Source organism: Garra rufa, chromosome 9, assembly GCF_049309525.1.
Source record: "Garra rufa chromosome 9, GarRuf1.0, whole genome shotgun sequence".
In the NCBI taxonomy this organism is placed as follows: Eukaryota; Metazoa; Chordata; class Actinopteri; order Cypriniformes; family Cyprinidae; genus Garra; species Garra rufa.
In genome coordinates, this window is record NC_133369.1 from 31,062,633 (window position 1) to 31,089,969 (window position 27,337).

The following is a 27,337-nucleotide window of genomic DNA, read 5'->3' on the forward strand; positions in this document are numbered from 1 at the left end:
GCAGATAAACGGATTCATCCTTTCCAAATTGTTCTTTATTCACATATTGCCGGCAGCTGTAAAATCCATAATCTTCTATTGTGATTTTTTTGATGTTCAGAGAGCAGTCAGAGCCCAGACTTAGTCTATCATGTCTCTCTATGTTATTCTCCTTTATACCTAATTTAATCAGTTCAACTGTCTTTGAATTTCTGTTAAAGTTCCATGTAGTTGAATTGCAACCAGAAAGAGCTGTTTTACAGGGCAGTTGGACATTTTCACCAGAACCGCAGAACAGATGAGTGCCATCCTCTCCACTGGCACCTTAAACACAAATACAGATGAGTAATCAATTTTATATATTGTATAGAATAAAAACTCATGAACATACTGGCACACAAAGCAAAATAGTCAAAACTCAAACTTTTCTTTGATTAAAGCAAACAGCAAAATAAACTATCAGAAAAAACTTTCGCAGAGTTGTTCAAACCAGTGACATTCTCTTTATATAAAACAAAATGTTTATCATATTTATGCATGTGACACTACACCCAGTATTAGTGCATTTAGGAATAATACAGTATGTAATGAAAGTAACACTGTGCAACTCAAGAGATAAAACATGAATAGCTGCAAGAATAAACAAACTCTTTTCCTGACTAATTAAACTACACAAGGATTTATAATAGCAAATGTGTTGTAGAGAAATAAAGATTTCTTACTTGTGAGAAATGAACAAACAATTACCAGTCCCAGCAGGCGGATAAGACACTTATCAACCATTTTATCATCCGCTTAAGTCAGTCTTCCTCAATTCAACTCTAATAGGTTACACCTTCTCTAGAGAGCGGAGTCTTAGCTTTTGTCGACTGTGAAATGCCCTTCAATATAAGAAGTAGCACATAGTGTGTCTCAACCCACATGTGACCATTTCTGACCCCAGTGTAGAGAGGTTTATGCAGAAGTACACCACTGTTAGTTTCACTTACTTCTTCTAGCTGTTTCCTGCAAGCCATTACATACTGGTAATACAAGCATTAAATTATTGCTAGAATGCTGCTGTGTCAAATGCTGTAAAGGCTCTGAATTGGAAGTCACAAGGAGAAGTTCCATTTTTCAAAAAACTTAACAGCAATCGAGTGGCCGTCAAACTTCTGAGAGCAAACAAAAGAGTGTTGCATTACTATTTGCACTGAGCTTAGTAACAGATTTCCATTTTCAAATAACATGGCTTGCTATATCCCAGTGTTGGACCTTTGTGACTCATTACACTTGTAAAATCTTCCATGAAGTCACAGTAAGTGTTATATTTAGACATGTGAGCCAAGTGTCACAACACAGGATGACATTTTTGGTCTTTGTAGAACTTTAATTCAAATTGCGACAAAAGTACAGTTTTGTCTGTTTTCATAGACTTGACCAAACAAAAGCACAGCACATTTACACAGTAGCATACAATGACAATCACAAAACCATGAGTAAAAAGAAAAAAAAAAATTCATTATCAAAACTACATATATAAAAGAAGCAAAAGATTGACTAAGCAAAACATCAGGGTATTGAGATTGATGTATAAAAACAAAAAAGGTACAGGTGCTTACAGAAAAGATTGCATAAACCATAATGATAGATTTCGTGGAGAGCTTAAGGCGGAACTCTGTGAAGCAGACTTTTTTACAACTTTAGTAAGGTACTGAACAAGTTCCTTTTTGTTCAGAGCCTGCTCAGTTCTTATCAGTAGCACAGACCTTACTGGATAAATCCTACTTCCAGAAGCTCCAAGTAAGTGTTCACTAACACATCTATAATAGGAGGTACATTTAGTGCGTGTGTGTCTTTGTGTGTGTTTTACAGCAGTCGTCCTCTGCATTCTGTTGATCCACAGCAGCACAGAAGCTCCTTGCCCTCCACGCTGCCAACTTCATAATTATAATCCCACGTTAGCTCCGTCCCTGCTCGGATTCGCCTGTAGGAACACGCAAGTTAATACAAAGCCCGCAGCTATGTGTACATGCAGCATAATGATCTCGAAATATACTATATTTCTGTACTTTAAACAAAACTTAATGGCCAATAAAAGATAAATGGCTTGTATTAAAATTCTGCACTATTTTAATTAAATAAATAAAACTAAAATGAATAAGTGAATTCATGCATCACAACATGATAATGTGCAGCATGAAAAGGAGATATTAATTTGGAGATTTGCTAAAGATTTAATTTAAATGTTTAAATTACATTAAGTATTTATTTCAAAGATTAAAGTGAGCCATAGATGAGAGTATTACACAGACACCAATGTTAAATAAAAATAATAATAATACCAGTCAATAATAATTATTACATTTAAATGCGCAAAAAATATATATAAATAAATAAAATAATGAAACATAAAAAAGAAATTGATATTCATTATGAGATTTGCTACAGATGTCATTTAAGTGTTAATATTTATATTTATTACACGGCTCTCTGGAATGCTTGATTCTGATTGGTCAGTTGAGACATTTGCAGGTTCCTTCTTTTCAAATAATAACCGCTCCAAAGTAATAACGCATAGCCGGTACTACTTGTATGTTTAAAACAAAGATTACCGTTTGGCGCCATCTTGTGACAAACACTGGACAACCACAATTAACAATGGAAAATTTCGACATTAATTGATGTATGGTAAAAACAAAACGTTTGAACAGTGGATAGATTCGGACGAATCAAATGACTCCCCAATTAAGACAAAAAAACGAAAATTGAACTACGAAGAACAAACAACGACAAGACACAGAGAGCTTACTGAGACTCAACTTGACAAAATAGAGCATGACAGCTACGAAGCCAACACAAAAAAAATACAGAATGGGCAATAAAAATTCTCAAAGACTGGCTAAAAGAGAAAAAAATGGAGACAGACTACGACAAGTATGAAGCAGAGGATCTTAATAAGGTATTACGATTATTTTATCCATCTTTCGCTGAATCTACCAAAAACATCAACTTCAACATCCCGCTGGGACCACAATTAAAATGTCACAGTTCCAGATCACACTGTCGGGGATTATTTCTGCGATAACTACCGGCTGCCTGTACATTATCCCTTACATATTTAAGATTAACTTTAAATGAACAGTAGATGACAGTATTAAGACACCAATATTAAACATGAAAAAAATAAATAAATATTAATACCAACCAATAACTGGTAGGTAAAATTATTACATTTAAATGCAAAATAAAATACCAGCCAATAACTGGCAGGTAACATTTTTAAATCAAATTATTACATTTAAAAATAATAAAATAAAATAAAATAAAATAAAAATAAAATAAAATACCAGCCGACAACTGGTAGGTAAAATTATTAAATTCAAATTACTACATTTAAATGCACAATAAAATAAAAAAATAAAATATGTATTAATACCAGACAATAACTGGTAGGTAAAATTATTAAATTCTAATTATTACTTTAAAAATGCAAAATAAAAGAAAAGAAAAGAAAAGAAAAGAAAAGATTAATACCAGCCAATAACTGGTAGGTAAAATTATGAAATTCAAATCATTACTTTTAAATGCAAAATAAAATTAAATAAAACATAAAAGCTGGTGTTATGCTCACTTGCTAGCAAAGAAGGCCACCCAGGGGAAGCGGAGATCATGAGTATCCACAAACACATTCTGGACGAACAGATTGGGGCTGCAGCTATGCTGTGGGACAAAGACAGCAGAAGAAGAGAGGATATAAACACAGTAGTTTCAAACTATTACTGAATTAAAACAACCATACCCTGATACCTTAGACTTACATAAATTACCAATGCAAGTCACTCATATCTGTGTCTGTTGTACTCACGTTGAGGTAGCGTCCGAGGTTTCCCTCCAGTTTGGCATCAATGATATAACAAGATTCCTCCCCATCAAAGAACTGGCGGGTGTTTTTAGGGCCACTGTCGACCCCACCACCTCCCTGTCCATGAGATGGGCCTGAGCCACCTCCTCCTGCACTCCCACCCCCACTTTTTACCATCATGCTGTGGGACTTCAAAGCAATGCCACGTGTGGACTTCACTGCCACCTGCCTCTTCACCACAGCTGAGACGAAAGAGAGAAAAAGATCTAACAATGTTCTGTATAATGGCTTGATACAGGGACTTTATGAATGAGACTATTCCTCCTAATTGTGCTAATTTGGTTTTCACAGGAAAACAAGCTATTTCCTTTTTCCTCCATCTTACCCTGAGTCTTTTTCGCCCTCTCCTTGTTGTCATCTGATCCTGAGCTTATAGTTTGCACATCATCACTGTCAGAGAGGGTCATTACATCCTAAACAAAAGACAGAAATAAGATTATAATAAGAGTGCAAGATCAGCGGAAAAAACTGAGAGAGACAGCAGTGTGTGTATCAGACAGTAAGAAAGAGGAACAAAGAGACTAGAAAGAGTAATTTAATGTGAAAAACTTCAAAAGGGAACAGGGTGTGTGAAAATTAAACAGACCTTCTTCTCTGTCTTTATCCCTCCCTCCACTTTGACGCTCTGATTTGCAGAAGTAGAGGACTGGCTGGTGAGCCAAGATGCCACTTTACTCTTCCCGGTCTCCTCTGGCATCGTAGGTGGCTTCCTATCCTCACCTGCGGGCGCATTCAGTCCATCCTTACTGTCCTGACTCTCTACAGCCAAGACAGAGAATGAAGGGAAAGTCAATATTTACTGAAATGAACAAATTGAATAGTGGTCAAGATTTTAAAACATCATATCACGTTTTTTTTTTTCTCAGAAATATGACGATTCGCAATATTACCACAATTCTTTGTCATGTTGGTTTTAATATTTTGCAAGTTGTCTGAGCAGTACAGCCAAACTAATTCCCTTATTTTAAAACCAAAGCCTTAACAAGGTAACTAAATATAAGATCAAAAGAATAGCAGATGTTTAGGCCAAAGTGGGCAAAGATAAAAATCTGTCATTATTTTATCTTTTTTAAAAAACAAGAATAAAGATGGGTTACACATAATATACAAATAAAACAAATTTGTAGTTAAAGGGCTTTACTTTTCAGGTACAGTAGGTGTATTTAGCAGTAGCATTCAGAAATATTTAATTAACAAATATAAAAATAAAACACTATATACATAAATTATGCATTGACTCTTATTAAAGCAATTGTATTAAAGTTTTTCAGTCAAGAGCAGTGAGTGATTTTTCTGTGTTTTGTTTTTTAGTCTACTATCACACAAAAATGACAGTTCTGTCATCATTTACTCACTCTCTGGTTTATTTCTAAACTCGAATGAGTTTCTTTCTTCTGTTGAACACTTATTTTGAGAATGTGGGTAACTAAACAGTTGCTGCTCCCCAGTTACTTCCATAGTATTTTATTTATTTTTCCCCACTATCAAAGTCAGTCGGGACCAGTTACTGCAGTTACTGTTATCCACATTCTTCTTTTGTGTTTAGCACAAGGGGGAAAAAAATAGAGCTTTGGGACAACATGTGAGTGAGTAAATAATGACAAATGTAATTTTTTTTGGTGAACTGTTCCTTTAATGACAATCGGCAGCATGTTTAGTTCTGTCACTTTAAGAGCTGCACACATCTAATATACAGGCTCAACCGTTTAATTTCCTTGTGTGTTTTGATCAAATGTTTTGTCTAATTATTTACTTGTGCGGCAAGCAGCAGTGTAATAAACGGGATGTACATCCAGCTGTTTGTTATTGCAGAATAAACCCAGACAGGCTTATCAACAGCCTAACTTGATGCAGAGGGCTGTTGTATAAGACTGAAGAGCTTTACATATATAAGCAATTAGTCATGATTTATTACAAATAAAAGTTTTTATTTTTATTTTATTTTTTTTTTTTTTATTGATTGACAGACATCACTAATGTTAACTTTTTATAGCTCTTGGTGTTGGTAATATTAGTTCATTTTACTGCTGAATATGCATTTCAATTTAAATTTCTGATTTTATAGCCCCTCTCCCAGAAAGAGACCGGGACAGACCCCCTGCGTTTACGAAGTTTTAAATATGGATATTTTTCCTACACAAACACATCAATTCTTCTCAGAAGGCCTTTATTAAACCCCTGGAGCTGTGTGGAGTACTTTTTATGATGGACGGATGCACTTTTTTGGCCTTCAAAATCTCAACACCCATTCACTTCCATTATAAAGCTTGGAAGAGCCAGTAAGATAAGTCCGACAGGATTTGTCTAAAAAAAAAGAAAAGTAATATAAATCTAGGATGACTTACGGGTGAGTAAATCATGGGGTGATTTAAATTTTTGGGTGAACTATCCCTTTAATAATTAGTAAACATGATGAAAATCCTACCCCAGACCTTGTTCTTGACAGGTTTTGTGACAATTTAGAAGACTTGCAGACATAACTGAATTTCTACTCAAGCCTGCCCTCTAGTGGCCTGTCTTCTGTCTCTGTGTTTAATCTATCAGTCCAGGAGGACCTCACTCATGTATCCTCACCTTCCTTCATTCCCTTGGCCTGTCTGCGGGTGGTGTAGCTCCTCCACACTGAGCTGGTGGAGTAATAAGTGTCTTTTACAAATGTGTCGTCTGAGCTGTCGCTCTCATCCTCGTTAGACTCTTCATCTTTGTCGTCATCGCTGTCTTCAGATGAATCATCTTGGCCTAGTAAGTGGATTAAAAAAAAGTATTATATATATTTCAGAAGATTTTAACATTCACCTGGTGAATATATGTCGCAGGAAAATGAACTTGTGCTCAAAATCAAAGAAAATAAAATTAAAAACTAAAATGTTTACTTCTATTACAGTACACTAAAAATATGAATGTGAACAGCAATAAAAACAAAAAAACATCAAACATGTTATTTACTTTAAGGGGTGCCCATTTTCAACAAGTTCATATGATTCTTTAGGGTCTTAATGAAAAGTCTATAATATACTTTGGTTAAAAATTCTCAATAGTAGTGTAAAAAAAACAGCCTTTTACCTTGTCAAAATCAGTTTTTTAATGCAATAAAGACTATCCATCAATATGGCTAAATACTTTGGCTACACCTCCTCCATAGGAGGATTCATGATTTTGACACCCAATTTCTGTACTCGTTTATATGGACATTACAAAAATTGGTGTTGTTAATGTTTTCCCCATTAACCTTGATATTCCCAAAGCCACTGAATTTTATAACAAGCAGAATAGTAAGATGTGTGCATAGGTCTCTCACTTTTGCCAGTAGTGCTGCTGTTACGCTCCTCCATCTTGGTGGCGGATTTACCGTGTTGGGAAGCAGGTAGTTTAACCCTGCTCATGTCTACCCCGCTGCCCTCGCTGTCAGAGCAGTGGGCCTCACTCTCGTAACCTTCTTTAAAGTTCTCCACACTCTCAATGTGGTCAAGATTGGCAAAGTATTCATCACCCATTTCCAAACCTTCTTTATCGGCAAAGTCATCTGTCAGGATTTTACCTGAACGAGAAAATAACAATCATTACTGTAAAGCACTAACAGCCCAGTGCTATTGTATGTGCAACATCCACAAGGACACAAAAATGTACTGTTTTGAGTGTGTTACCTGCATAGATACAAACAAATGAGCCCTTGGCAATGTCATCAAGGCAACGAATGCCCCAGCCCTTATTTTGGGTCTTAAACAGTTGCAGTCGGACCTGCAAACCATGCTGAACCAGACGGTTAGTGCACATCTGCGGATTACAGCGGCAGCGCTTATTACATTCATAGATCCTGAGAGGGGGAAAAAGAGAGAGATGGAAAATTAAAGGGAGACGCAAGACATTAAGTTGAATGGTCTCACTGTAATTCAACATGATAATGACACTATTGAGGGTTGGTAGTATATGACAGACCCTGTAGGGAGACACTCATCCAGTCTCTTGTGATGGTATCCAGCGCTGGGGTTGATCTGCCCACCGGGCGCACACCCAGTGGCCTGCAGAGTCAGCTGATGACACGAACACTTGGATCTATAAACAAGCAAAAGGTACAAAACAAAGGACATTAGGTCTTAGAAATGTACTCCTCATGTGTGTTAATTTCATATGGTTTTGAAAAACATATACAATTTTTTAAAAAGTTGTAAAGTAACAATCAAGTAAAAAGTAACATATCCAGCAGTCCCACCCCCTTTTTTTAAATAGCCAATAGCGTTTCGTTTATATCAGAGTTTGGGCCAGAATCGTTTAGTTGGGTAAAGCTGCATTTGAGACAGTGTACAACAGCCACAAACTCATCCATATCGCATTATTTCTATATAAAATAGCATTCTGTGTACAACTCAAACATGTCCTATGCGTTTTGTGGTCTGCGCCAACCACGCATATGATCCACTACAGACTATCGTTTCTCTGGACAGAAGCAGACTGTTTCTGCATGCTGTGGCAGTTCGTGTGACACAACACGAAACCAGACTTTATTGGCCCCCAACGGTACACGTATTTACATCGTCTGAATTGTTCCCAAACCCCTATATAGTGCACTACATGCCATTCACCGTAAAGAAAATAGTACTTCTCTGAACAAGTGACTGATTTCAGCTGGAGCTTCAGCATCTATTTATAGTGTAGTGGGTGTGATGCTACTGCCTCTAGAGAGCATTTGATTGGATAGAAAGTTTGATGAGAAGCTGAAGTGCAGGGGGATGTCATCAAAATCACTGATCCAGATTGCTGGAAGCTAACATATTCATATTAAAAGCCAAAAAAAAAAAAAAACTTCTGACTTCATAGGGACTATGAATTGTAAAAAATAAAAATAAAAATAATAATAATAATAATAATAATAATAATCATAATCATTTTGGGGGAAGTTCCACCACTTGATACTTTACAGTCTAAACTAATCTTGATGCAAGTCTGGACATAAAAAAGATTTAATGTTGAAACCTTTACACAAATTATAGACTTCAGGAGTTGTTTCTAACTAATTTCCTGCTTCATGTTTTCCTCCCACACGTTGGCTGTAACATATCAAAATATTAAAATAATAATACTTAAAATTTATATTTTTAATAAAAGTGTAGTTTTTCTGGATGATCCAGTTCGTTAAAAGCTAATTTATGATACTAACTTGTCTCTGCAGCCGTCAGTGCAGTCACAGCCCACCAGGAAGTCTGGGCTTGTGTTTATATAGACTCCATCTTCTGGGATCCTCTCTTTACTGTAAGCCACACTGGGTGGAGGGGTGTTGTCGATCTCATTCACACAGGACAAGGGAATGTCTTCGCGACCGCCTGTGATGTCCCGGATGAAGTAGAATGGTCTCTGGGGTTGGAATCGACGGTCCACCAGCACGTAGGGGTCCAGACAGAACATCTCCAAAAAGATGAAGTCACAGTGTGTCTGGAAAAGGTAGCGCTGGATTTCTGCCATATTTCTCAGACTCAAGCCACACGGGGACTTGTAGATGACATGGAATGACATCTGAACAAGAGGAAGAGGGTTAATATAAATTAGTAAGTGTATTAGTATTAAATCAACCATTGAAAAACACTTTTCGGAAAAAGGCCTATTGTCCATTATCAATACTATAGTAATATATAAAGCACAGTTCACACAAAAGTCACTTCCAAACCAAGCAGCATTTTGTTCATCAACATGACCAACTTAAACCTGATGCAAAATCTACAAGGGGAAATCTATCACCCTCACTTGAAACTTCCGATCTCTTAGATTGCTATAAACTGGATTTTAAAAGCAAAATTTTGCTGAACAGCAGTAAATGTGACCACAACCCTAAGACACACTAACCTTACGGTTAAGGCGTCTGCGGGCAGTCATGCGGCGAAACTCATAGAGCAATGGAGTAAGAAGTGGGTTGCGTCCTCGATGCAGGTTGTGACGAGTGGGCCGGATGCGCTTCAGACACTCTACCGTGCAGTTGTGTGTAAGGTAGAAGAGTCTGTCATTCGGAGCCTGGTATGATGGCTCCTGAGGAATACGCTCACTTGTGTAAGTCGACACAGTTGTCTGCAAAGTATGTGGGGCTGGTGTGATTGGTGTCAACGTATGCACAGGTCCAGACTGCAGAAGAAACAGCCTGCAAGAAAGAGTACACTGTGTTTCCCAAATATATCTATTACATCTCAATACACTACAAAATACACTGAGGTTGGAATTTTCTGTATTGAGTATATGTATTTGTGACCATGGACCACAAAACCAGTCATAAAAGTAAATTTTTTGAAATTGATTGATTTATACATCATCTGAAAGCTGAATAAGTAAGCTTTCCGTTGATTTGTGAGGATAGGACAATATTTGGCCGAGGTACAACCATTTGAAAACCTGGAAACTGAGGGTGTAAAAAAAAAAATTTTTTTTTTTTTGAGAAAATCGCCTTTAAAGTTTTCCAAATGAAGTTCTTAGCAATGCATATTACTAATTAAAAAATAAGTTTTGATATATTTTTACAGTAAATTTACAAAATATTTTCACGGAACACGATCTTGACTTAATATCCTAATGATTTTTGCCATAAAACAAAATAATTTTGACCCATACAATGTATTGTTGGCTATTGCTACAAATATACCTGTGCTATTTATGACTGGTTTTATGGCCCAGGGTCACATTTGTCATTGGATTAAAAACACTATGGACCCCTTGATTGGACAACTTGTGACACTAATACAAAGCATAAATGCTGACAGAAATTCAAAGTCCTAAAATGTGGCATATACAGTGTTTAGCAGATACAGTATCTCACAAAAGTCAGTACACCCCTCACATTTCAGCAACCATTTTAGTATATCTTCTCAAGGGACAATACTATAGAAAGTAAACTTGGATACATTATAGAGTAGTCAATGTGCAGCTTGGATAGCAGTATAGATTTATTGTACTCTGAAAATAACTCAACATACAGCCATTATTGTCAAAATAGCTGGCAACAAAAGTGAGTACACCCTAAGTGATAACAGCAGTATGTTGCTTAGCCATGCAAAGCCACATGTCCTATTCATCATGTTTATATTTCATCTGCTTGATAGGACCATACAAAGTTGTGTATCTTGTATTAGAGCAGTTAAAATTTTGTGCTTTAAGTACAATTCTCTCATACTGAAGACTGGATGTTCGACATGGCGCCTCATGGCAAAGAACTCTCTGAGGATTTGAGAATTAGAATTGTTGCTCTCCACAAAGATGGCTAAGGTTTTTAGAGGTTCAATAACACCCTGAAACCGAGTTAACACTACAGTGGTCAGAGTCATACAGAGGTTTTCCAAGATGGGTTCTATTCTGAACAAGCCTCGCAAGGGTCGATCAACAAAGTTGCGTCAGGTGCAGAACCTGGCTTCAAAAAACAGATTGCTTTAAAGGTTTCAGAAGTAGAAGGTCAGTTTATCAGTGCTCAGACCATACGCCACACACTGCAACACTGTCAGTTTGCATAGGCGTCGTCCCAGACAGAAGCTTCATCTGAAGCTGGCTCACAAGAAAGCCTGCAAACAGTTTGCTGAAGACAACCTGTCAAAGAGAATGAATTACTGGAACCATGTCCTGTGGTCTGAGACTATAAGATAAACTTGTTTTGCCCAGCATGTGTGGTGATGCCCTGGTGAGTACCACCAAGAAAATTGTGTCTTGCCTACATTCAAGCATGGTGGTGGTAGCATCATGGTCTGGGGCTGCATGAGTGCTGCTGGTACTGGGGAGGTGCAGTTCACTGAAGAAACTAGGCCGAACAGCAGTTTTCCAACATGATAACGATCCCAAACACACCACCAAGATAACAACTGCTTTGCTGAGGAAGCTGAAGGTGAAGGTGATGGGGTGGCCAAGTATGTTTCCAGACCTGAAGTCTATTAAGCACCTGTGGGGCATTCTCAAGCATAAGGTGTAGAAGCACCATGTGTCTAATGTTCAGCAGCTCCAAGATGTCATTATAGAGGAGTGAAGGAGGATCCCAGCAACAACCTGTGCAGCTCTGGTCAATGTCATTCCCAGGATGATTAAGGCAGTGCCAGATAACAATGGTGCTAACACAAAATATTAACACTTTGGACAAGTTCACTTAGGGTGTACTCATTTTTGTTGCCAGCAATTTTGACAATAATGGCTGTATGTTGAGTTATTTTCAGGGGACAGCAAATCTATACTGCTATACGTCGGTGCCAATAGCCTTGTGGGCAGTGTGCCGACATATGGTGCAGTTGCGCCTCGGGTCTCCCGTGATCGAATCCCGCCTCGTGGACCTTTCCCGATCCCACCCCCCATATCTCTGTCTCCCATTCACTTCCTGTCACTCCACTGTTCTATCTAAAAAAAATTGAAAAACACCCCAAAAAAATCTATACTGCTATACAAGCTGCATATTGACTACTCTAAAATATATCCAAGTTTCATTTCTATAGTATTGGCCATTGAGAAGATATACTAAAATGGTTGCTGAAATGTGAGGGGTGTACTCACTTTTGTGAGATACTGTATATAGATCACAGCAGTGACAGGTACCAAGCACTTGGTTGTCACACTAACCTGGAGGTATTAGTTTGGTGAACAGTGCCAATTAGTGCTTTGGGCTGAAGGTCAGTGGTCATGGCCTGACGAGGCTGGAGTGCAATCTGACCAGTGCTCTTTTTAGCCATTTGGCTCTTTAAACTAGGACTCCTGAAATGGAAGAGAATGAAAAACATGATTAAACACTTGACCTGGATTAATAAATGCTGTATTATAAACAAAGAGTAGCTCTTGAAGCACTCACTCAGTGCGGGAAGGCTGTGGGGGTCCAGCAGTCACTGGCCGAGCTGGTGGGATTTGTGGGGCTACAGGCCGACTGGAAGCAGAAGCAGAAGCAGAAGCAGAAGCACTGTTGTCACTAGTATACTGCACAACAGGGCCCTTTGTCCTCAAAGCTCCTAAAAACACATAGTTTTAGTAAGATGAGAATGGGACAGACCAGTAAATACTTGTAATAAGAACTGTTTGCGCATAAAATTTCACGTAAAAATATACAAATTATGCATGCAGGGCTCCAGAATAAAAACAGTCGCATTTGCAACCAAAAAAAATATTTGCGAGTGATATTTCTGCTAAGATCGCCATTGCCCACTATAGAAACGTGCATGTTATGACTTTTAAAATTTGCATGTAATGCCTTTGCCGGCTTGTTTTGCTATCACAACTTTTGTTATGTCGGCGTAATAAACTGACAACAATGTGCATCGAGTTTTGGTGGAGTTTTAGACTTTCGAACAGCAGCGTTGACGGCACAACTGCTAAAAGCAGCTCCAGTTGTGGCAGCATGAGAGAGATCAAAAATGGCGGAGAAGTGCGAAGTAAAAGTGCAGAAAAGCAGTAAATGTGTCAGTGTCTAACTTCAAAACAAACTACAACAGGTAAAACTGTCAGCTGTGTGGACAAAATCCTTAATTCTTTTTTATAACCTATACTAATATGGCTTCTTTTTATCAAGATCTTATAGACAGTCACCATAGATCTTATGGTGTTCTGTTAATGGGTAAACTTCATATTATATTTTGTGTGATTGCCGTCCAGCAATCACAATAGACTTTGTGCTCCATCACCTTTTAATAAACAAAGTATAGGCTTTAGAATTCTGCCAAATTCATAACAAAATTCGAACAAAAAATACAGTTTTAGCATTCTGTAATGTGGCATGAACGATCGTTTTAGCAACTCAGTTCAAGCAGCCCCTGAACCCATATCTTTCTCTTTACTACTATAGTAAGAAAATAAAGATGGATGGACATCAAAATATATATTATAAGAGAACCTACAATACAACTTAATGAAATGTCTCATGTAATCGCTCATTCAGAGTTTCAAAACTGCAGAAAACATGTAAAACTTGTAAACAATGCCACATGACAATACATTTACCTCAGAATAACCATTCAGTGCTCATAAACGGAGCCTGGTAAAAACAAAGATGGGCATTTTGCCAAATATACATGCTACACTACATAGCCATATTTTACTTGACCTGCTGTCTACATGATAAGAAAGAATGCAAGGAGCTAAAGACAAAATTTAACACCTCCTATATAAATGCATGTTACTAATGAAGAAAAACAAATTGAATGTGTGCAAGACATATGTGACCCTGGACCACAAAACCAGTCATAAGGGTCAGTGTTTTAAAATTGAATAAATAAGCTTTCCATTGATGTAATGTTAGGATAGGACAATATTTGGAATCTGAGGGTGCAAAAAAAATCCAAATATTGAGAAAATCGGTCCAAATTAAGCCCTTATCAATCAAAAATTAAGTTTTGATATGTTTACGGTAGGAAATTTATAAAATTGCCAGTTCCCAAGACATCTACAAGATGGATATGTGGAAATGCTGATGCTGTAAAATGAGGGGAGAATTAAACACATGACAGTATGACTAAAATGTGAAAGTTTAAAAAAAAAAAAAAAAAAGACTGACTTTTATTCTGTGGCACGAATGGCTTTTTAAGTGATTTTTTTTGTCTGGAGCCCTGCATAAAATATGACAGACAAATAAATAAGGACAAACACAAAGCAATCTGTTACCCATATTAGGCCGCTGTCTTTGTTGGCCAGCCATTTTCTTCTCTTGACTGCTAGCTGTGTTCATTTTCAAATTAAACATGGGTTCTAGCCGTGTAGACCCACGATAAATCCACTCACTCCGCTTATCATCCTGCAACATTAAATAAACAAAATTGTTCATGTTCAAGTGTCATTTAAAATACAGAAAACCCTTCACATGATTGCTCATGAGACGATTGTTGAGGGATGATTAAAGAAATCTAGCAACAAATGAATTATTATAGGAACTATAACACTTCTAGCTATATGCAATGCCAAACTGACCAGGAAAAGCATTTTGACAAGGCTGCCATCCACTTCTTCCACACGGCTTTTCCACCACGTTCCCTCCCATTCGGTCTTTATGATTTGTCCTGGTTTCAACAGCACCATAGGTCTGTTGGGATACGACGTGATGTACTCCTCAATGAAATCTCTGCATGATGCATCCTCAATATCCTCCCAAGTCTTTTTTACTGAATACAAAAAAAGGAGAGAGACAAAAATGTAGACAGATCCATTTTAACAAATTATGTGTAATTAGTATTATTTATTTTTTAAATGGCTACAAAGTTAGTTAATTTTTAATTTAATTTATTATTATTTATTGATATTTTATAATTATTAAATATCTTAAAAATTCCAGCAGTGTTTAAAGGGATAGTTTCCCAAAAATGAAAATTTTAAGTTTATCTGCCTACCCCCAGGGCATCCAAGATGTATGTGACTTTGTTTCTTCAGTAGAACACAAACAAAGATTTTTAACTCAAACCATTGCAGTCTGTTAGTCATATAATGACAGTGACTGGGCACCAAACATTTGAAAGTAAAAAAAAAACATGCACAGACAAATCCAAATTACACCCTGGGCTTGTGACGTTACACTGATGTCCTAAGACGAGAAACTGAACAGTATTTATATCATTATTTACCTCTGATACACAGCAATGTCCAACTGTCTTTACCCTGTTACCCGTGTACGCGCTCTGGCGTAATACACGCAAACGCTGGAAGGGGAAAAATTATCACTGCAGCCCCTCCACAATTTTACTAAGTTTATGGGTGTGTTGATATCCAGCCGAAGAGCAAGCAACCATAACTTCAAGCATTTAAGCTCAGAAGTAGGAAATCTCTAAGAAGTCAAGAGTCCCGGATGAGTTAGCGCAAGCAAATGTAGTCTTTCAGCTTTAAATAGGTTTGAACAATCAGGATAAGCGCAAGTAATTACCATTTTGAATAGCCGCCATCCACACAATCTCTGTGCACTGTGTAAATGAGTGACAGATCGCTTCCAGAATTGGCATATACTACGCCAGAGTGCGCACACATGTAACGTGCCGGATGCTGAGCAGGCGCTCAGGACAGTTAGACATTGCTGTGTATCAGAGGTAAAAAAAAAAAATTATACAAATACTGTTCAGTTTCTCGCAAAAAACTATAGTTTCGTGTCTTAGGACATCAATGTATCGTCACAAGCCGCAGGATTTAATTTGGATTTGTCTGTGCATGTTTGTTTTTTTTTACCTTCAAAGGTTTGGTGCCCATTCACTGCCATTATATGACTAACAGACTGCAACGGTCTGAGTTAAAAATCTTCGTTTGTGTTCAGAAACAAAGTCACCTACATCTTTGATGCCCTGGGGGTAAGCAGATAAACATCAAATTGCCATTTTTGGGTAAACTATCCTTTTAATATTGCATTATAAGAGAGATGGCAAAAACTGAAATTGCTGGGGAAAAAAAAAAAAGTTTCTTACATGGTCTACAGATTGGGTAGAGCTCAGGCAGGCCCACATATGAGGCATAACCATCATCGAAAAAGATCAGGAACCTGCAACAACATTCAGTCAGTAAGCAATGCATTCTATCCTTCTATACTATCCTGAGATCTTCTGTTCAGATTCTTACCTCATACGGTTCTTGCTGTTGGGCATCTCAGCAACTACGCCTGCATAGAGCCAGACTTGATTGCCATCCTTGTACCTGGCGACAACACGGGCACCAACGAACAGCCTCTCCAGTGTTGGGTGGTAATCAAATGCCACGTGGTTCCCAGAGAGAAGACTCTTCCCTTTATTCTCAAACTTCACTTTGTACTTAAAATTGTTCCCTGTAAAAATTTGATATTTAAAAAAAATCAATCAAGGATTTTGATTAAATTTAGCTTTCATATATATAGAAACATATCAAAATGAAATGTACTGTACAGTCCCTGTGAAGGATTATTCAATGCAAGCAATAAACTGTATACACTTTAGGGTTGTCACGATACCATAAAAATTACTTACGATACTATACCAGTTGAAGTATCACAATACCGAGTAGTATCGCAATACCATGCAGTTTTCAAACATTTAAAATTCTACAAAAATTAATCAAAATTTCATTAACAAAAAGATGTAAATGAAAACAGACAAGATTTTTCTCTGAATACTTCATCAATGTGAATGAATGACTAGCTACTGTTATCCATTAAAAATCATGTAAACAAAACTCATCTGAGCACTGCACAGAAGCTTTATGGAGTGACATTTAGATGTGGTATTTATACATTTAGACTGTACATATAATTGCATAAATAATGGTATAAGATAAATGTTTTAAATACAAAACTCTGAATATGATGGGAAACTTAAAACCACCAGCAGGTGGCAGCAGTGTTCATGACTGAATCACTGAATCGTTCAAACGATTCTTTCAAAACGCCTGAATCATTCAGGAGTGGATCAAATTACTGTTTCCTGAATGGCTTAGTGAATCAGTGATTCGCCCAAACCAAAGCGGATTCGAACACAGAAACGAAACAAAAACATCTTGCTCGTCTTACTGAAGGAGCATTTATGCTCGCATATCTTGAAATTTCAAAGTTACCAGTTGGTATATTAAAACGCATTCATTTATAATGTTGAAAAAAAATATATACAATGATTGATAAGAACTAAGTGCAAAGCCACTATGTTCATGAATGGAATTGCATTCGTGCTGGCAAAGATGCTTCCAGAAACGAATTATTACACGTGTTCTAAGAGTGGGTAAATGAATAAAAATACGAAAATACTTTCTTGTAAAATATTTTTATGTTGAATAATTGATTAAGCTGCTATTTTTAAATTACTTAAGACGGTGTGAATCTGACCCTCTCTTCTGATAAACTGCAGCGTGAACAACGACGTGCGCGTGCAACTTCTCATTTCAAACTGAGCTGAAGCGTCGGGAATAGTGATGGGTCGTTCTTCAACGATTCGTTCTTTTTGAACGAATCTTTAATGTGACTCGGGAAGAACGAGTCGTCTCCGGGAGTGATTCGTTCAGTCGCGCATGCGCAATTGCGCAACTATGAACGACGGCTGTATCCTAAATCGCCCCCTATACCCTCAAATAGTGAACTATTTGAGGGGACAGCCATTTTAAGTGGTGTTCGAAACCATAGTGGACGTTCTCGAGTGCACTCGTTCAATCCCACAATGCACCGCAAAAACGAGTGTACAAACGATGTACGCTCAACAGCTAGAGATAACCCATAATGCACTGTGAGAGTCGCACGCCGACTGAATTCCCGTGTCTCGCCAGACGATGGCGCCAGCAGCTGAATCATCCATCTGTTCATTTTACAACGCGCTGGTCCACTGCGTAATACAGCGTACAACACAGGTACCAATTCGTTGTAAAGTGATTATTAAATTTATACGTAAATTCCTTGACATAGTTCAAGATAAATCCTTTAATCTTACTACTCGAACTGTCAATTTTAAATGATTGTTAAACAGCAAGCAATACTATGCAAAAGCGGCAGTCCTTCCGGTGCACTTAGTGCCCGAATTCACTCACTCGTTTTTATTCACTCCTTCAAGTGAACTGTACGAGTGGACTAATGTAGGGAATAGTCAATGAGGGTATAGGGGGTGATTTCGGATACAGCCGACGACTCAAACCCGAAAGACTCGAGAGATGAACTAATCAATTCTGTTTCCGGCTCAGGCAGCATAGGTTAAGCGTATGGGGCTGTCACGTGATCAGGGTTTCTGCAGATATGAACAAGTGAAATTTAAGACTTTAAGACCTTTTTAATACCACCTTATATGAAATTTAAGACCGAAACCTGTAATGGAAATAGATATCATATTACATGCATACGTGTAATATTTAATGTGTTTAATGTAAAAAGCAAACACAATTTCATGGCTGTCATAAATTAAATTTATTACTACGATATACTGTGAACTTTTCATATCAGCAGATACTATTCCACACAAAATATCCCCATAAAAGTACCACTAGAAATATCTGACGTAAAAAAAAAAAATTCTGAAGCAATATTTTCATCAGTGCTCTATTAGCTTTTACATCTTAAATCTGCATATTTGATTTACCTTTATAAAGGCCTTTTTTTAACTTTTGAAATGTATGCATTACCTTTAAAATTTATTTTATGAATTTATCAATAAATTCTAAATGGCTGTTAGCAGTGAGATTACATAATTTACACTGCAAAATTAAAAGTGAGATTAATGGTTTAAATACATTTATTGATTTATAAATATGTACATTAGAAATGTTGGATGTGGAGGCATACTTTTAAATACACTAAATTACCAGCAGGTGGCGGTAAGTCACTTCATGAGCGAGTTATTTCAATTGATTCGATCAAAACGCTGAATTATAGCAAAACGTTGCTAGGAGAATGCTTCTGCTAATGTTGCATATTGTCTAATATGTAAGTAACTACTTGACTAACTAATTTTTTATTGAGCTAAAATTAAAGTAACATTTGTAATTGTGAAAATTTTCAACAATAAGCTCACTTGGTATATTACTGAACTATATCATGTTAAATAAACTACACATTTGAAATTTTTACCTCAGTGTGTTTCTTTAGAGTGCTGTTACATTCATTTGTTTTAAAGTATGTCACAAATAGACCAGAAATACACTATCCATTATCAATTTCTGTTTACGTTGAATGTATTAAAATATGAATCTTTCTTGCCTTTCGATGCTTCGCTAGTTGTTTTTGTCACTTCAGTTTTAATCAGGCGGTTTGTTCGGTCGGGCAAGTAAAAAAAAAACATTTTAAAAGTATTTCGAAGGCTGGCGGTCAGCTAGCTTGACCTATATTTATTATTATTATTGATAACATTATATACAGAAAAAGGTAGTTTGACCTGTATTCTGCTACTGCGATTCTGAAGACGCAGTAACTTCCACAGAGGGAGAAAAAAATCTAGTTGTTAGCAACTGGCCTTAGCCAAGCCCTATATTCAGTTTTTTCAAGCTAAGTATCGCTAAACTTGTACTTCCCCATAGCTTCTGCGGTACAATCCGAGAGAGACTCGCGCCAGTAACAGAAAGCTGATTGGCTATTGCATGCTGGTCTCATTTGTAGTTTAAATACAGCAAATTATATTTGGAATTGTGAAATAAAGAACTACAACACCACGGAAACAACAAAAAGAGAATTTAAATGAGCTTTAGAGGTAGCGTTACATGGACATCGGAAAAATAAGACCTGTGTAAAATTATTTAAGACCTAGAACAGAGAATTTAAGACTTTTTAAGGCCTAAAATTTTGATTTTTAAATTTTAGACTTTTTAAGACTTTTTAAGACCCCGCGGAAACCCTGGTGATGAACGAACGACTCAAACCCGAAAGACTCGAGAGATGAACTAAATAATCAATTCTCTTTCCGGCTCAGGCAGCATAGGTTAAGCGTATGGGGCTGTCACGTGATGAACGAACCCCGACAGATAGAGGTGAGGGAGCTAATCATAGACTGAAGACCCAGGTAAACAATGAATTAATCTTTTCTGTTTCTAATAGCATTATAGTTTTGTCTTGTTTGTAGTGTGATCAACGTTTGTATAAGCAGTAGATGTGTTATGGAAGTAACACGTAGCTTTTTAGTCATATTTTGGTAAAATGAACGAAATGACTCGAAAAAAGATTTGTTCATTTTGCTGAACGAGACTCAAAGATCCGAGTCGGTAAAATGATCCGAACTTCCCATCACTAGTCAGGAAACACTGAATACCATATAAAGCATAGAGACAGCCTGTACAACACAAAGCACAGCAGAAAGACATTTTAGCAATCAACTTATAACGTAATGTTTCTGCTGGCCTGTATGTAAACGTTTTAAACAGTGTTCCAGCCGTGCATACAACATATCTCACGGTACTACCGTGTGGACGATACCACCGTTTCAAAAATGCAATGGCACCGCGGGTATTTTTAAGCTTTAGTATCGCGATACTACCGTAGTACCGGTATACTGTGCAACCCTAATTCACTTACCCACTTGTTTGATGGCAACAAGTGTTCCACGATGCCATGTCTTGGTTCGTTTTTTACCCAAAAGTGTCATGTTGATCTTGATATTATCCTGTTTTAAATTAGGGTTTGGTTGAGTGGGTGCATTCCTTGGACCTGAGGACATAAACACTGCAGGAACAGCCAGAGCACCATGGGATTGTGTGGGAGGTGCCACTGCTTTAGCTGGTGTGATACTCGATGGGGCTGTTCTGTTCACAGACTGGGCCAGGTTCTGCACCTGCTGAGATGTTCTTTGAATAGCAGCTGAAGCCTCCTTAAACTTTAAATAAAATACAGACACAACACACAAAAGGAAACATCAACTAAAGCACCTAAAAAATAGCTTTATGAAGTGCAAACAGTAAAGCTTTAAAGGGTTAGTTTTTCCCAAAAATGAAAATTCTGTCATTAATTACTCACCTTTATGTCGTTCCAAACCCATAGGACCTTTCTTCATTTTTGATAAAATCCAAGACCTTTCTGATCCCCCATAGACAGCAACACAACTGTCACATTCAAGGCCTAAAAATGTAGGTAGGACATCATTAAAATAGTCCATGTGACATCGGTGGTTCCACTTTAATTTTATTAAGCTATGAGAATTCTTCTGCGCCAAGAAAACAAAATCAGCGACATGGTTCTCTCGTGAATGCATCTCGTTATTTTTCTTTGCGTACAAAAAGTATTTTCGCAGCTTCATAAAATAAGGTTGAACCACTGATGTCACATGGACCATTTTAACAATGTCCTTACTACCTTTCTGTGCCTTGAATGTGTCAGTTGTGTTGCTGTCTATGCGGGGTCAGAAAGCTCTCAGATGTCATGAAAATATCTTAATTTGTGTTGAAGATGAATGAAGGTCTTACAGGACAAGAGGGTGAGTAATTAATGACAGAATATCCAATTTTGACTGAACTATCCCTTTAAACTTCATTACACCTTTAGAGTGGTTTGTCAAATTATACAAATGATACACTTCTCTTACCGCTGTGTCCTTAGCTGGAGTTACAACCTTTTTGGGAGGAACCACTGTGGAGGAAGTCACAATGTTACTATACATATTTTACATCTACAAACTGAAATAAATAAATAAATTTAGCATCTAACTTACCACATCCCACAGCAATGACATCGTCGTCATCATCATCATCAATCTCGATGACCTCCGAAGTTTTTGCTCTGCCTCCTCCCTCATCCTCTGAGCTGCTCTCACGATAAACTAGACCCATATTACTGTACACTTCCTTCACCAGAGCTTCACACTGAACCACAGACCTTTGAAAACAGATTCATGTAAGACTGGTGGCTTTTGGATAATCAGTGTTGTCACAACCTCGTAGTGGCCCATTTACATTGTTCTACTAATTGTAGGCATAAGTATTAAAAGGAATAGTTCAACCAAATAAGTAAATTCTGTCATTAATTCATGTTGTTCCAAATCTATAAAACCTTCGTTCATCGTCGGAACACAAATTAAGATATTTTTGATGAAATCCAAGAGCTTCCTGACCCTGCATAGATAGCGACACAACTACCACATTCAAGACCCAGAATCGGATGTCCTTACTACCTTTCTGGACATTAAACGTTTTAGGACCCTTGCTGTCTATCGATGGTCAGAAAGCTCTCAGAGTTCATCAAAAAATATCTTAATTTGTGTTCCGAAGATGAACAAAGGTCTTACGGACATGAAGGAGAGTAATTAATGACAGAATTTTCATTTTTGGGTGAACTTTCTCTTTGAAGAAAAAAACAAGACCTACAGCTACTGATGGAGTAGAAACTTACACCCAGTGTTTTATTTTTGTTTAGCATATTGGCAAATCCAGCGTTATGGGTGACATTTTGCGTAGAGGTCGACCGATATATCGTCCGGCCGATATATCGCGCCGATATTTGCCATTTTTTTATATATCGGCATCGGCCGATATCCGTGTTTAGTAGCGCCGATTTAAAGTCAGGCACGTCTGCGGGCAGCCCCGCGTTTTTGGTGCGGTATATTGCGCTGCTGTGAAGGACCCCAAGCCAAAACTTTTGTAAGGTTCAATAACATTTCTGAGAGATCAAGGTAAGGATTAAATTCTGATATTTCAAAGTCCCATGGCCATATATGTACTATATATTACTAGTAAACTATGAAGTTTTGCTTTCACTTAGTGAAAGAAAGCATAGAACCGTCGGTAACTGGCATAATGCTACAGCTTGTTAAAGGTTTGCTTACTTGCAGTTAAGTTTAAAGACTGTAGTCTAAAACGATCAGCAGCTTGTTTGCTAACATATTAGCCCCAATGTTATAAGTTCTGTTTTATTTTTCCTGTATTGGAGTCAGAGAATTTCACTCTGCGTGGGGTGGAGAACGCTGCGGCTCTCACAAACAATGCAGCGTTGCGATTACTCCGCCCCGCTCAGAGACAGTGATGCACGGAAGGAGGTTATATCCGCGGGTTGGGTCGGGTAATAAAAAAATGCATTCGTGTAACTTGTGGGTGGGTCGCGCGTGGATAAGATAAATCAATAATGATGTAAACATTAACTACATTTTCTAAAATCTGAACCTGAGTTGTGTGGTCAGGACCGTGGCGCCAGCTTCCTTTTAAATATATTTTGATGATTGCACCTGACCACGCTGTCCTCTCCGTCACCTCAGATACTGCGAGTTTATAACTATGGTCACGTTCAGATGCAAGTAAAAGTTATTTTTTTCAGCACGGATTTGGCTTAAAAGCACGAGTGATTAAGCCTATATATACTGTAAGTCTGCAGCGATGTGAAGATCAGCTGTTAAAATGAACCATCCATTCATCATATCAGCATGCAAAACTAAGAATTAGAATAATTGTAATAGGAAGATCACGTGCGGTTTGCTAAATCTGAGAAAAATAAAAGTGCGGGTGGGTGGCAGGCGGATTACACTATTGCCTGATTTTGCTTTATTTCATCGTGAAAAATAAGATTTTGCTCTGTTTTGTCGTCAAAAGTATTCTGAAACAAGTCACAACTGAGCAGCTGTGCATCTCCATTTAAACAGCGGTGTTTCGTTTATGAATGAACGAGCGTTTTTAAACGAATCTAGTGAAATGATTCAATTTCTCATTCATAAAGAGAGTCATTTGCTTTATTCAGGAATGAATCAGCTGTTCAAACGAATCAAATGAATGATATGATTCACTAATTAAATCAGTGTCTTGCCGCCATCTGCTGGCAGGTCCTCTCAGTTACGTATATAAATCATTTAAAGTTTAACATTAATCTCAGCTCTTAAACTTTTATGTAAATTATAGACAGTTTTTATATTATCTGTTTTATATATTTAATACTTGGTCAGTTTGACTTGTTTGGTTAACTGGTTAAATCTTTTATAATAATACTGTGCAGTGCAGATGGTTCATTGTGTTCATTGTTCATGATGTAAAGTTTAGAAATGATGTGCATCCTTTTTAGATTGACATTTTAGCATGCAAATAAAGGGGAGAACTTCAAGATATCGGCCCTAAAAATCGGCAGCACATATCGGCCATCGGCTGACCCTGACCTCTAAACATCGGCATCAGTTATAGAAAACCCCATATCGGTCGATCTCTAATTTTGCGTAATAGATGTGAAATATAAATGCTTAGAGAATGTATGCATTACCAATATACTGAACTATACTAACTGTTTATGTTTTAATAAACCCTTGTTCATAGTGAAAACATCAGAAAAATATCAGTCCTTGCTCGTTTTCTATGTTAAATAAGGTAAATAATCATGCGTTAGGCCCCGATCACACCGAACGCGTCTTTTAATTCTAAAAACGCGAGGCGCACAGCACTGCCTTTTTTGGTGACTTTTAATAAAAGAGCAGTGTGCTGCGTTTTTTTATGTTGCTAAGCAACGACCAAAACAGCTGTCTTGTCAGTCAAATCAAACGATTATAGCACGAGCGCTCTAAAATCTTAGTTTTTTGCTGTTAAGTAAACTGTCATATTAGCACAAACCCTAAATAATACCGCTCCGGGTTACCCACGACAGACACCAAAGGTTTCTCCGCCATTTCTTGCAGTCTCCGGACTTTTTAAGCAATGGTAAACTTTCATCACCACAACAGAAGGCCCGCCTCTCCATTCATTCGATTGGACAATGGAAAAGAACACGAATGACGTTGGGCGTTTTTTTCCGCTCAGAGTTTTTTTTTTTTTTCAAACTTCAGGTGCTCAGAGCGCACCTGCAAAAACACGAGGCGCAGCAGATGGCGAAAACGCAAGGCGCCCAGGGCGCAGAAGCAGTGCGCAGAACGCTCATTGCCAACAGAAAACCATTCAAAAGAGGCGCCTCCAACTGCAAAAGCGCATTTGGTGTGATCGGGGCCTTAAGGATGTGACAAAAAGGACACAGTTTTTGACAGACTACATACTTTGTAGGATTTGTGCAAATTAAAATGCACAAATTAGACACAATAATACCCAACAAATAAAGAAGCGATGACTCTTCACAGAACACTTTGATGCGTCTATTTGTACTGTTATGAACGTGACAAGCCTGAAAATAGCACTTCACAGACTATGGAAAATCTAAAAATAAAAAAAAAATGTTTTAAAAGCTTTATGAGAGACCTCACATCGGTATTTAAACCAACAAATGTTGACATCTCTGCTGTCAGTATAGCAAAAATCTTTTTCATGGTAGGGTTGACATTTGCATGGATTGACTGATATCAGTTGCTGAAGTTGTTTATCATATAATATGAAGAATTCATGTATTGCAATTTGTCAAGAAACTTTGAGTTTGTCTGTTTGACTGAGATCTCATTAATTTTTTAATAAAGTTGTTCACTCCACTTTTAGCTGTGTTGATGCACAATCTCTAGCACTTTAAACTTACTCTGAGGCATTGGAGCAAAGAGCATCCATATCAGCGACCTCTTTCTCCCTCTGATCAACCCATTCCTGCAGCTGCTCCAGCTGAGCTTTCCTCTGCTGCACGGCATCGCTGCTGTCCACCTGCTCTTCAATCCACTTGCGCAGCTCGTCCAAAGACACCCCTAACTCCTCCTCCAACTCTGGATCCAACTCCATCTCCATCCCTGAGGCCAAACTGGCATCTACCTCCATAACGCTGAAAGAAAGGGAAAACTGTATTAACATGTCACAACAGGAATCATAAAACAACATTTAAAAAGATTTATAGTGGATCAGTCCTACTAATTGGTCTGGAGGAATTTGTTGGTGAGACTGCTTGCACAAACTGCTCTATGTGGAACTTCTGATTTCAATGATCAAGTCAGAAATGTAACTTGGCCGTTCCAAAAAAAAAAAAAAATACTATTTTGCTGAAGGAGCCACTTTTTTAGTTGAGAGTTATATATAAGATTTTCAACCAGATTAAAAGGTGAAAAACACCTGCATGTAGCTTGCCTGCTCAAAATTCATTTTAGGGTCGCAATGCCACATAAAAATAAGACTGTATTATGTCACTTTTTGCATTGCAAATTTGGCACCAGTCTCATTTTCCCTATAATTATTAATTACATGCAGAACTCTAGCAACATCAAATATACTGTTGCAAATATACATCACATGGTATACAACACAAAGTGACCTTTCTGTCGTTTGGGATATGTAAACAACCTGTCTGATCATGTAGATATGGCGTGAATGGCATTTTGACTGACATTCACTTGATAAGTAGAAGAGTTGTGTTCACAACACATGAAAACGGTCCGTGTGTGTAACAACAACACTTCAACAACCACAGTTCCTGCAAGCAGGACCCCTAAACGGCGCGCAAAACACGGATGAAAGGGTTAAACAGTTAATTGTGTCCATTTATGCTCAAAAATGTAAATGCACACGCCGCACTTTAGTTGTCTTAAAAAGCCAACATATGAACAAACAAACAAAGATCTATATAATACAGAAATTCGAGTGGGCTTTATTGGTTTGTGTTAATGCTAACTATGTTAGCTTACCTCCCCTAACGTGTGTGTTCCTCCAGCTCTTTGGCGGATTTCTCCTTTTCGCCGAGCATTAACTGAACAGAAAACCAACAATAGCACGTTTACAGCTTTCGCTTATACAACAGGCATTTTAGTGTAATTGTTTACATTTGAAAATAAATTCTTCGGTCCTCGAATACCTCGCACACAAAAACCTCAATGAATGTGCTTGGCTGATGACAATGTTACAAGCTGACCAATTGGCTTTTGCGTAAGGAGTGAGTGGCAGTTGAAGTGACCAATTGGATGCAAGCGACAGACCTGAGCACGCCTCCAGGAAGCAACACGCTGTGAGAAATTGAGAAATGCCTGCCCTGCAGGACTACACTTTACAGTGCCATGTGAATCAAATACAGTTTAGCTCCATAAGAAACTATCAACAAAACTAAATTATCTATGAAAATAATTTATTGAAATGCTGGCTACACCGCAACGTTAACTGACAGCGCAGCATTAATATATAAGAAACTTTTTTCCAGATAAAAAGACGTGTAGGCCCTTAGCCACAACCAATGCAAGAACCTACACACTGTTCACGTATTATTACTGAAAATAATAAGGA

The 27,337-nt window shown here is 37.6% G+C and overlaps 1 protein-coding gene across 1 annotated transcript; it reads right to left on the reverse strand.

Moving 5' to 3' along the window:
- Positions 1-221: 221 nt before the first annotated feature.
- Positions 222-26,934, reverse strand: setdb1b (SET domain bifurcated histone lysine methyltransferase 1b). The gene is made up of 22 exons (XM_073846719.1): positions 26,749-26,934; positions 25,662-25,895; positions 21,913-22,076; positions 21,787-21,830; positions 20,784-21,081; positions 16,400-16,601; positions 16,249-16,322; positions 14,777-14,967; positions 14,474-14,603; positions 12,675-12,828; positions 12,449-12,580; positions 9,719-10,007; positions 9,039-9,391; positions 7,820-7,936; positions 7,528-7,697; positions 7,182-7,421; positions 6,458-6,622; positions 4,470-4,642; positions 4,209-4,296; positions 3,827-4,065; positions 3,593-3,681; positions 222-1,945 (listed from the first exon to the last, which is right to left on the reverse strand). The coding sequence occupies exons 2-22, from the start codon at positions 25,889-25,891 to the stop codon at positions 1,828-1,830; spliced, it is 3,660 nt and encodes a 1,219-aa protein (XP_073702820.1). The 5' UTR covers positions 25,892-25,895; positions 26,749-26,934; the 3' UTR covers positions 222-1,827.
- Between the last annotated feature and the right edge of the window lie 403 nt (positions 26,935-27,337).

Excerpts from the sequence above, each read along its gene's own strand:
- setdb1b (XM_073846719.1), bottom strand. The coding sequence starts at position 25,891 with ATGGAGGTAGATGCCAGTTTGGCCTCAGGGATGGAGATGGAGTTGGAT. Across the intron at positions 21,831-21,912 it reads TGTCATTGCTGTGGGATGTG|TGGTTCCTCCCAAAAAGGTT; the intron begins GTAAGTTAGATG and ends CTTCCTCCACAG. Across the intron at positions 21,082-21,786 it reads CTCCAGCTAAGGACACAGCG|TTTAAGGAGGCTTCAGCTGC; the intron begins GTAAGAGAAGTG and ends TTTTATTTAAAG.